Source organism: Podarcis bocagei (assembly GCF_964188305.1).
Source record: "Podarcis bocagei genome assembly, chromosome: 5".
NCBI classification, from domain to species: Eukaryota; Metazoa; Chordata; class Lepidosauria; order Squamata; family Lacertidae; genus Podarcis; species Podarcis bocagei.
This window is the reverse complement of record NC_138129.1, coordinates 44,271,033-44,283,366: the sequence shown is the minus strand read 5'-3', so window position 1 is coordinate 44,283,366 and position 12,334 is coordinate 44,271,033. Positions and strand designations below refer to the sequence as shown.

Sequence of the window (12,334 nt, the reverse complement as noted above, 5' to 3'; positions counted from 1 at the left end):
ACCCACCCACAAAAACACAGTCTGAACTCTTTCAGGGTTTGGAATCAACTGTTGAAAAAAAATAAAGGGGAAATTATCATTTTTTCAAAACAGATCAAAACAAAGAACACCATGTTTTTTCACTGATAATCATAACATGCCAGAAAATATTCAAAGGGAAATCTAAAACTAGTTGTTAAACGGATGGCAACTGAGCTTAGTTAAGGTTACTCACCACTGCCCTCTGTTGGATAGTCTTTGTTAGAAGTAGAGTCCAGTAGACGCCATATTGCAAATGTTTCTGGGAGATTCTCCTTCAACTTAAGCATGGAGCATTAAGCATGTGTGCCTGTCAGCAAGCTGAATGCTGCTGTTTTCCTAGGTGGCTTCAGATTTGCTGAACTATATTATTATTGGGCTTAAATAGTTTGGCAGGCTGCCTGCTACTGGGACAGCAATTGCTTGAAAGCCATTTGTCACACAGCTTGCTCTGTCCTTATTTTACTTTTCTCAAGGTGGAAGAAAGCCTTTCCATCATAGCTGCAGAATTACAAGGAACTGGGAGGGAGGAGGGGGGCAAACGTACCTCCGTCCTCTTTAGTAACCTCCCTTCCCCCACAAGATAATATTCTCCCCTGTCGAGGATGCCATGCATTGCAAGCCCCAGATGGGAAAATTAGTTCTGACAGTTCTAAGCCTATTTGGGAAACAGGAGGTAATTAATTCAGATTCCACCCCCCCTCATCTGTATGAAAAACATCTTACTCTTCCTATGGGGCTCATTCTGCCTCCATTTCAACCAACTGCTAGAACAGAAAACCAATGGGGGTTCATTAATACTAGGCCACAGACCAACATGCACAATAACAAACTCTGCATGACAACCTTTCTCCCAGCCAAAAGCATGCACCCGATGAATCTGACCTCCCCTAACAACCCACAAGGATGTTTGCTCAAGAACTATTAGGCACTTGCATTTTTCCCCCAGATAAAATGATATTTGGGATTCTGCCATGCAGTTCTCTTAAGCTGGGTTTCACAAGACTGACCCCTTAGTTCCAAAATTTTGAATTAAAGTCTCCCAAATTTACACCATTTTCTTGTATTGCCTCCTTTTCTGCTACTTTAAAGGTGACAGCCATTTTGTGAATGGCCACATTCCCATGGCAGCCATTTTGTGAACAACTTTCCTCCCCACTGCATCCAGTTTTGTGGTAGGGCCCATGTCTCTTCATCATAAATCCATATGTGGCCATGAACCTACAAACAGAACGTATCACCACAGACTTAATCAAATCCTCAAGGAGAGTGTGGCCTTATTTCTGTCCTCCTTCCTGTAGCGTTTGAGACAGAACCTGCCATACTGTTTCACTGGTCTCTGGATTATACAGTCATTATAACCACCATCTGGCACAGAATATGCCAAGCCTAGTAAAGTTCTGAGAGATAAATAACAGGCTTGAAGATTTCTGGGTCAAGGGATGGATGTCATTTTCAGAGATCACACAAGTTTTCAGTCACATACACATACATGCTAAAGTTAAGTCAGATTTCAAAATGTGCTCTAAGGAACTCGGGGGTTCCTTGGAACCAGCTTATCAAGGCTCTACAAGTAGATCGATGATGGTGGACAAAATTCTATTGTCCACCATTACTGTTCCCTTCAGCGTGTGCAGATACATTGTCAGCAATTGTATATGGTACATTCTCAGTTCATGTGGGGCAATTCTGAGGCCTAAGAATTCTGGCCAGCGCCTGACCTGAACAATCACTCAACCCAGCACAATCCTTTATCATAAGCAATGGATTCATCAGGTGCCCTGCACAGCTTCCTCAACAGAAAGGTGGAAAGTCTGAAAATCATCAGTGTACAGTGGTACCTTGGTTCTCCGTTTGACTCCCGAAACCATTCAAAAACTTCTGATTGGCTGCAGGAGCTTCCTGCACTCAAGCAGAAGCCGCATCTGATGTTTGGCTTCCGAAAAGCGTTCGCAAACCAGAACACTTACTTCGAGGTTTGCGGCGTTCGGGAGCCGATTTGTTCGGGAGCCAAGCTATTCGAGAACCAAGGTACCACTGTACAAGATGGAAAATGTCAGCTAATGCGCAAATGTATTTTTTTCCTTTCTGATGACAGATAATAAAAACATACACACACCATAGTTTTGATGTTTAAAAAGACAATAGTCCTACAATAGAAACACTACCTTGAGAAAGAATGTCTGGATCCTACAAGAAAATTCCCATTATAATACAAATAAGGTGATCTGGAAAAGCTCCTAAACCTAGTTCTCTGCACTCATTTCAAAGGGTGCTTCCAGACAGCTGCTCTTTTGGAACAGAGTTCAATCACATAATGGCAAATTCAGGTTGCACAATTAAAGCTGATCTGGAGCTCCTGTGCAAGAAATCTGCTTCCCCTGAAGATCAGACTTTTTCCAGTAAGAAATGTGATGTGCAGTAGTGGAGTTTGGGCTTTCAAATTTCAGTGGTGCCCTGTGCGACACTAAAATTCATGCTTCCTTCTACAGCATTGTGTGCGGCCCCCACTGCAACTGAACCAGTCACACACCACCCTAAAAACCGCCTCTGTGGTGAGAAAATGTACTGGGAAGTGTGGGATAATACTTGCTGTGGCAGACCTTCTAGCACCCCCCCACACACAAATCAGAATGAATACTCATTAAATAGGCAACATTGTCTAATCGCCCTATCAGCTCAACAAATGGGTCGTCTGGAATTCTCAGAAACATCAAAAAGAAGATGCCTCCTTGGCTCAGAGAAATCCTGTTTGTCAAAAAGATAAGCATCCCTTTCTTCAGATACCAGAGAACTCCAATTTTCTCTCCTGGCTACATTGAAGCAGCTTGTAAGGACCAAAAATCATGTATCCTAAGAATTGCAGACTATGCCATTCTGCCACTCTGAGCCTTAAAATCTGCAGTAGGGTCTTGTTTTTCGTCCCATTGTGAGTTATATCTGATTGACTGGAATCAGGGAGAGAGCTTCCTAAGTGGTATACCACAGCTATAGAATATGCTCCCTGTAACATCAGGTTACTTTCTTTCCCTTTTCAGATGGTGTCTGAAGACATCTTTATTCCAGAAGGTGTCTGGTGACCATGTCTACTATTTTTATTGGGGGTTTTTTTGCTGGCTTTTAATGCAGCCGTTTAATTTGTTTTTATATTGCATTTCACTGATATATTTTTTAAAGTAAGGTATATTAAAAATCATTTGAAAAGTGCATAACTTAAAAAAAAGAAAAGAATTCTCTCTAATAACAATTCAAAAAGATATGCTCTCAACTGGAGGCCAGCAGTTTCCAAGTTTAGTCAATGCCCATAAGCTGCACCCCCAAAACACTGACTTATGGGAATATACTTATAAGGGTGGATCAGCCCTACAAGACTCCACAGAGTACAAAAGGACAGTGTAGTCATTCAGCTGCCCCCAAAAAATTCAGATGATGGGGCTAATGATAGGATGCTTTCACTTTCTGAAAATAGATCAACTGGATGGGGAAGAAGGAAATTGCTCACAAGCATATTAAAAGAGTGCTTCTCAAACCTGATTTTTTTGCAGTGGCTGCCTAGGTGGTCACTGCACCCTCAGCAGTTCCAAATAAGCCTGCAAAAAATATAAAAACTAGCTTACACCTTAAAAAAAAGTGTTAAGAGCTTCTCTGCCCACATACCTATATTAACCAGTTGTGGCACATCATACCCTGCAAATAGGGTGAGGTGGGAAGGAACTACTGTCTTCCAATTTATCCAAGGTCCCTTGCCTGATTGCTTATGGTGAGTAAAATATAGCCTCTAGGCCAGAAGTTTTCAATCTTTTTGAGTCCACAGCTCCCTTGACCAAATACGTTCTTTCTGCGGCACCCCTTTCAGGAGCCCAGTTATGTCACCCCTTGCCTGCAGAGCTGGCAGCCTCTCACCCTTTTTTGAACACCCTCCTTTGTGGAGTGTTCCCTCAGCCTCCGCCTCTCCGGTCCTTGAGAGTCCTCTGGGCGGCTACCCCCCTCACCCTAAAGAGAGGTGCCTCCTCACAGAGCCCCACAGAGCCCTGGGCAGAGGATTCCCCCAGCCTTAGTGGCCCAACAGAGACTGGCCAAAGGTGAATGTGAAGCCAACACTTTACCATGGGAGGCAGCAGTGGTGGCAGCAGGGCTGCTGCAATGAACAACTGTGGAAGCCTTTGGGAGGCAGAGACTCAAGAGAGCATTAGAGGAGGGAGGGAGGGAAAGAGGGACAGAGGCCAGTGTTACCTGCAGCACCCCTGACCATCATTCAAGGCACCCCAGGGTGCCATAGCACACTGGTTGAACACCACTGCTTTAGGCAATCATAGAAGTGCCTGTTTTCAAGCACAGTGCATGAAAAGCTAGTGTGTGATATACCTGGCAGAGAGATAAAAAACAACAACATTGTTCTCCTACCCAGGGCTATCAACTCAGCTTCTTTCCACAGCATTAAAATTCATTCAGACACCATAACACCCCAAAACATCAGGATTTAATTGACCTGATTATGCATGTTAGACAGATAACATCTGAAGAATCTGAACATGTTTACCGGGCTTTAACAGCTGCATAATAAAAAGAATTTACTGTATCATAGGCTGGAGCTGACTTCCTGCATGCTGAACATTCATGCATTCATTGGCCTGTTGGAGCTGTGATCCACAAAGCAGTTACTTGAATATGGATGCATTTATACCCTCATCCTGACTAAATATATTACAAGCTACATCAGTATTACTGATACCAAATAACAGTTTTAGGACTGGGGTGTTAAAATGCATAATAGAACTAAATCAGCTTATCAGTGCTCAACTGGTTTGTGTAGTAGGCTGTGTCAGCTTGCTAAGGATCTCTAATAATAGAAGATATGAATCGGAGCTGTTTTCTGATGATGATGATGATGATGATGATGATGATGATGATAAAAGCAAGGGATCAAATTGGTTTCTGATGGTGATGCAAGGAAGAAAGGGGAGTAGACAGCCCAAAGGGTAGGATTTAAGCCTCAAACTCCATTGATTGTAGCATGTCTAGGCTACAATCTGAGCAAAGCATGTCTCCAAGTCAAAGACTAGACCCAACACAGTGAGCTAGCCAAGAAATTGATTTGTTCACCCTATATAGTGTAATTGGAGGTAAAGAGGAAACCACTTGTGTCTTCTATCCATGAACCCAAAGCTTGGCAGCAGGATCTCATGTCAAGAAGAGGAACAGAACTGGAATCCTACATCAAAATCAAATAATTACCAGATGAAGCTCAAGGAGCTTCTATTGATCTGCCCGTTTTCAAGGCAGCTCAATTTCCTGCAGTATCTTGTTGATGCTACTGGCAGTGGCAGCTATTTGGCAGAGGAAAGTCAAAGGGTCAGGAGCCACACTTTCTGATATGAATTAAGACACCAAAATTAGATTAGGTGCCTGTATGCATTGGACCTGTCCCAGCTCCAGTTACATTGCCATAAGTGGGAATTGTGTCTGTCCTCTTGTGACCAGGCATAGGTGTGCAATGAAAGCACATCCACAAGTGGACAGTGACAACAGCCAAATATGTGCTGGCATTACGTTACCCATATCTCATTCTGAAGGATCAGAGAGAGAGATTTATAAAAACCAGACACACACAGGATTCATGTCCACACTAGTGAGATAAACTGCACAGAGACCCTTACTAGCATCTGAAAGATGATGCCTGTAACCGATTTTAAAGCAAAAAATGCAAGTCCAAGTTTAGAGCAGCTGGATGCAGCTCCTTAATCTGAAAGTGGGCTCTCGCTTGAGCGTTTGAATATAGCACCTTTGATAAATGGAAGGCAGCATCACCACTCAAGGGACCTAGTTCTGCCAAGAAAACAGAGCGCTCTCTCCATCCCTGTTATGTCATGCATTCGCTGCCCCTTAAGAGGAGGAAACACCAATTTCCCTCCTTGCTCTGACAAACCCGAAGCCCTGGCAGCCCATCCAGAAAACATCATGAAACACACACTGTATCCGGGGTTTTTTAAATGTTACTGGCTACACAAAGCAGGCCTCACTCACAGTGTCTGAGAAGCGCTTGATGGGGATTACTCCCAGGTAAGTGTGCACAGGGTTGCAACCTTCATCTTTTAGCAGTGTACCCCAGCCTTTTTCTCCTATGTTGGGAGTTTTAGTTTGGTAGACTGGTTTTAAGTCACTTTGGGTGCCCTGAGCAAGATGAAGCAACTAAAAAATTTAATAAATAATAATAATTGCCAGGGATTTTAAGGCATGCTTTTTTTGTCTCTTCCTTTACTTTATTTCTCCCCACTTCTTGTGTGTTACAGATGCCTCTCTGCAGCACAGCCTTGCAAAGGGAATGACAGCTTGCCCACCCTGATCTTGGAGCAAGCTAATGGGCATCCTTTATGGCCATCCTTTGCTGGCATTGGCTGCCGAGATTCCCCCCCCCCCCCACTTTCCTCCCACTCCGCTTGCTTCCCAGAGTTGGATCCCCAACACTGATGGGATGTCAAAACCTATTGAGGGAGATAGACAAGCCTTCTGGGGGTGGGGGAGGGCCATAGTACCTGGAGCCACAGCATTGCCTCTCAGTACACCCCCCACCAAAAACAAAAAAGGCCGATACACCCTTGGGCCATGAGAGCTGCTCAGCACAGGCACACAACCCCTTTAGCAGGCAGACTGCATGCCCAGCAGCAACACGCGCACCCTGGCACGTTCAGCTCAGGCTCTGCCAGCCCAGGCAGGCTCAGTAGCATTCCCGGCACGCCACAGCAGGATGTCCATCCGAGGCAGAAAGGGAGGCGGTGTCAGGAGAAGGGCTGCAAGGCAAGCTACCCAGAGCTGCTGCCTCTCTTTCATCCCTCCACCCCCAACCCCCCACTTTCCCCCCTCCTGCAAGGAGCCTGAAGCTGGAGGTTCTTTGTCATTGCCCTGGCTCTCGCCAGCATCCTCCATGAAGCCCCGGCGCTGCGTGCCGCACCTGTCCAAGGCTGCCCTGCTGCCTGGGCGCGCGGCGCAAGCAGGCTGCCGCTCTCGGAGTAGCCGGAGAGGCGAAACAAGGGAGAGACACTCACCGTGCAATGGCTCCGGGCGGCTCGCCTCCGGGTGGGCAGATTCCAAGCCATGGCGATAACCTGCTGCTGCTGCTCGCTCCGAGCCAGGACCCTCGTCTCCTCCTCCCTTCTCCTCCTGCCCGGCTGGAGCAGAAGCCTTCCTTCGGATGGATCCCTCACTCGTCCTCCTCTCCCGCTAGCCGCTGCTCACCATCTCTCTCCCCGCGGCCACCATTCATCACCAGGGCTCGCCAAGAGCGAGCATAAGGGGGAAGAGCGAGGAGGAGATGCTGCTGCTGCTGCCGCCGAATCCGGCATCCTTCCCCAGGAGCTCGAGCTGGGCATGCTCCATGCGCTCTCCGGGGGGATTTAAACGTCACGTGACGCCCGAGCTGTCATTTAGCGCAAGGAGTAAATAGTACCCGAGCGGGGGTTAACCCTTCCCTAGCCGGGGAGGGAAAGGTGCTGCGTCAGCGGGGCGCACGCGACCCCCACCTACCGACCCCCTATCGCGCGCGCGCACACACACACACACACAGAGCTGGGTCTGGGTGGGGTGAGGGGCTCTGGGGCGGGGGACTGGCGCATTGTTGGAGCCCTGGGGCTTGGGCGATGCGGAGGACCCCTTTGCGCACCCAAAAGTCCAGACATCTTTTGGAAATGTGAGGGGGCTCCGTGGTCTTTTTCTCCCCTCCTCCCCACCGCTTTCCAATCCCATCCCACCAAAACGAGGGACTCGAACCACGGACCACCGAGGGAGATCACTGTAGCAATGCAGCTGCGGTCCCTGGGCACACGCCATACATTTAAAGCGCGTGCACATACACCCCCCCCCAAAAAAAAATAGAATACTGGGAACTGTAGTTTGTGAAGGGTGCTGGGAACTGCAGCTCTGTGAAAGGTAAATTACAGTGCCCAGGGTTGTGGGGGGGGGGAGTTGCTTTAAATTATACTGCATACACAGCCACAGTCTTTCTGCTTCTGTCTTCACACGCACCACCGATGCTCACCCTCTTTTCATTCACTCTCAGAAACTAAGGCATGGCTGCTCCGCTGCACAACTTCTCTTCCCTCTCTCCTCCTTCATATCTGGGGGTCTTACTGCTTCTTTCCTCCTTTCAAGTCAGTGTCCAGCCATGGCAGGGAGACAGAGACGCAGAATCGGATTCACGGGGCCCGGGCAAAGACTCCTCCAAGGAGCAGGTCACGGTAGCCGGCTGTTCCTGGCAGATGCTGCTGCGTCGTTCAGGGAGGGAGGCGGATTCAGCCATCTTTTCAATACGCTCCATACAGGAGGGGCAGAAACCCAGTTTTAGGTGGGGGTAGTCTTCGTAAAGGAATTGCCCTCCTGTAAATTTCCTTCACGACTGTCCCTGAAGATTTTCCGCAAAGGGCTGTAGCACCATACTGTCCCCTTTCACCGATATGCGCGCGCACACACTGAATGAATGAGGCAGCTAGGAGTTGCATGCTCAATCCCCAAGTTGCAATCAAAGTATTCAGTCCGGAGAAACTAACCCCTGATCCCAGGAAAAGATAGTGGGAGAACAGACAGTGCTGTATCACTGAGAGAAACCTGCTCCCAGCTCCGGAAATGGGCTGTGATGAACAAGGGGCATTTCGCAGCACAGGCTTCTGCCTGGTTACTCAGAAGTAACTCCTGCTCTGTTCAATGGGACTTACTCTCTCAAGTAGGTATATATACATAGTGTATTAAACCATTCACTTCCTGAGTCTCAAATCCCCCAAGGGCACCACTATTAACAGCAGCTGTGAGGGTTTGTGTGGCACATGGTACCTGTGAATTGCACACCCATGGGGCAAATCGCAGTTGGAGAAGAGGGTGCCCAGAAGGGTCGCACCTCCCTTACCTTTTGTGCCTCTTCTTTTAGCTACTTTCATTACAAGTCTACAAAGGGTGGGACATCATATGGCTAAAATTCAGATCAAGAGTAGGGCTTGCAGATTGCATTAAGGGCCATCTCCCCCACCCCAGCCAATAACAAACACTGTAAGGTAAAGGGCCATTAGGTCCAGTCGTGACCGACTCTGGGGTTGCGGCACGCATCTCGCTTTATTGGCCGAGGGAGCTGGCGTACAGCTTCCGGGTCATGTGGCCAGCATGACTAAGCCGTTTCTGGCAAACCAGAGCAGCACACAGAAACGCCGTTTACCTTCCCGTCGGAGCGGTACCTATTTATCTACTTGCACTTTGATGTACTTTTGAACTGCTAAGTTGGCAGGAGCAGGGACCGAGCAACGGGAGCTCGCCCCATCGTGGGGATTTGAACCGCCTTCTGATTGGCAAGTCCTAGGCTCTGTGGTTTAACCAACAGCACACCACCCACGTCCCCAAACACTGGGGAGTCCTTTAATAGGAAATATAGCATGCAGGAGTGATTAAAAGCCACCGGCTCCAACAACAGCATAGTCTGGTCCAAATCAGCTATGAACACACTCACCCCAGCTGTTAAAAAAAAGACCATGAGAAATCTTGTTCACGGGTCTCCCATGTCAAGTCTAGTTTAACTCTCACAGTTCTCTGGCAACCCCCACCCCACGCTGGCACTCCTCAGAGAGAAGCTTGCACAATAGGATACTGTGCCAATATTTGGGACTCCCAACTGCTTCGTTATAGCAAGGGGTTTAGGTAACTATGTGAATTTAACAAGATTTTGTGTTTTCCACACAACTTTATATTTTGGTAACGGAAGACCAGGGACTCTTCCAGCATGCAGGATTTAAGGTTGCAATCCTATTCACCACTTATCTGGAAGTAAGCCCCATTGGACTCAGCCGACCTGATTAGATCTGCATAGGCTTGCACCAGACATCCATTTGTAATGTGAATGCAAAACCGAACATTCAGTTGCCACTTCAGGAGATATTTTGGTGAAATTTGAGCCTGACCCCCTCACTGGACAGTCCCTTTAAGCAGGAAAAGCCAGGGCTTGGGTGTTCTGTACAATGTGTATAGGGCCCACCTTTTGGAATGGTGAGCCCTATACTGACTAGCTAGCATCTCAATTTCATTAATAATAATAAAAAAAATTCCTGTGTTTTATATCCCACATAAATACTCACGCATCAGGTATGTCACAGTGGCCTTGGAGACCAGAGTTCAAATGTCAAGGGCTGGAAAACAGTTAAGCCTCTTAGAGGATGTAAAGAAAAGCTGTTGTTTATTTTTATTTCTATACCGTATAGCTATAGCTATAGACACACACACTTTGCTGCCTGAGATAAATGACAAGATAGTGCCCTGCCCTGTCCCTCCAAACATGCACGTACAGAAGACAACTGGGTTTTTCCACAGCAGTGGAGGGACAGCATTCTCTGCTGTATTGGAAGGCAGCAGGCTGGTCAAATAAACAGAGGGCAGGTTGTAGGCACACCCAGGTATGTCCTGGAACACTTTATGGATGCTTCCCACCCCACTCCACCCCCAGCATCTTCTGCCTGAGGCAACCACCTTACTCTGCCTAGTGCTTTTTTCTGGGGGTACTCAAGGGTACACAGTACCAGCACCCTTTTTCTAGAAGAAAAAGCACTGACTCTGCCTAATATTGCAAGGCTGGCTGCCCAGCTTTGAAATGCAGCTCCTCTGTGGGTAAATTTGGTCTCAGACCACCAAGTGCATGTTTTCCAATAGGTATTACCGAAACATTAAGGGCCTTTTCCTGAATGGTTTTGGGGGTTTTTTTGTTTGGCAGATGTATTCTGCAACATGTCATTGATACATTAGTGGTGGACCATCCACACATCATGCCACATTGTTAGTTGTTTTGGCAGCGTCCCCCAATGTTATTGCATTATTGCCACCCAGAGGGACACCCTTTCATTTCACTGCAAGAAACGCAGGACAAAAATTAATCCTGAACATTTGCAATATAAAAAGTTTAAAGGATTTGGGCAGGACATTATAGAACATGCACCAACTACAGATGGAGTTTGTCTGCCCTGAAGCCTTTGCAGGCATAAACAGTGTTGACAACAGGCCTGTGTATAACTGCCCTGATACCATTATGAGCACAAATCATGAGGAATGTCCAAAGATGTCTTGGGGGTCTATGAGAAGAGCTGCAGTTTCAGTTACAGAGAGAGATCCTTCAGAATGGGGTATCTGTCTGTGGCTGGCATCTAGCTGCTCTTTCTGAATGGGCAGAGCTGGCGCCACAGATGGTACAGGGTTGGGAGGGGTCACAGGAAGGAAAAATAACCACTCTTGAGCCTCTAATCCCCTCAAAGCTTTAGGGGATGATGGGAGTGGATTGGCTTTCACTGGAGACTTTGCTCCATTGCGCCCCATATTGCCAAGCCACTCCCACACCGCAGATAGGATGCAGCCAGGAATTAACTCCCTCCCTGCCCACTTGGCTCTTAAACACAGCCAAAGCAAGCTTCGGCCAACCATGCTTGAGAGGAGGAGGAGGAGGAGGAGGAGGAGGAGGAGGAGGAGGAGGAGGAGGAGGAGGAGGAGAGAAACAGGCCTTGTTTTGCATGCTACCCAAGGCTGCCAAAGGGGTCTTTAAAAAAAAAGAAGCAAAGCTTTTCACTTAAAAAATCATGACAGTCCCATTAAACACAATGGGCATCACTTAGTGCAAACTTCTTTACTTCAAAACAATCCAAACTGTGGCCCAGTTCATGTATAACATCAAGCTAAACCATTGCTCAGCACAAATATACAAATCTTTTGCTACCCAAGACAAATGACAAGGTAGCATCCTGTCCTGGTTTTTACTCACAGTAAAAATCATAGCAGTGCTTTGCTCATCCCCTGATCCTGCTGCCACTGCAGTTTCCAAAGCTAGACCCCAGTTTGGCTTAGAACTAAGTCTGAACCAAGGGTCATGGTTTGTTTCACTTCTGACAAACCATGAGCTGTGTAGCCAAGGCTTGCTCCTGGTTATTTGCTTGAGGTTTGTCTGCAGGAGACAACCCATGATTCTGGGATCAGACATAATGCTGCTAAGCCTAACCATGGGTTAGCTCCAAGCAGCAACAGAACCAAGGAAACGAGCAAAGCAGCCATGATTTTTATTTTGAGTACCCACATGCCTCTGTATTCGCACTTAGCCATGGTTTGGCTTAGAGATATGTGTGAACAGTTTTAGCAGCTGTGTTGGGTGGGGGAGGAACACAGAGGAAAAGAGATATTTCTTCTCTACAATTTGAGTTGCCCTTGTGTATCATCTCACCAAATAATGAAGGGAACATTACTATATACATCAAGTGAAGGTAAATAACAGTTTTTGATCACATTGGTTAGAGCTGTTGAATGGGTTCGAATA

The 12,334-nt window shown here is 47.0% G+C and overlaps 1 protein-coding gene across 11 annotated transcripts in view; it reads right to left on the bottom strand.

The window, feature by feature from the left end:
- Nucleotides 1-12,334, bottom strand: part of PLEKHA6 (pleckstrin homology domain containing A6) — a 192,992-nt gene that overhangs the window by 174,341 nt on the left and 6,317 nt on the right. The window contains exon 1 of one of the 11 annotated variants that reach the window (XM_081193400.1): nt 8,051-8,076. The exons of 9 other annotated variants lie outside the window; for them this stretch is intronic. In XM_081193400.1, coding sequence (XP_081049526.1) covers nt 8,051-8,061 — 11 coding nt within the window. In that variant the 5' untranslated portion in view covers nt 8,062-8,076. Of the gene's footprint in view, nt 1-7,061; nt 7,417-8,050; nt 8,077-12,334 lie in introns of those variants that run through there. One more of the 11 variants, XM_081193391.1, reaches the window with a different exon arrangement.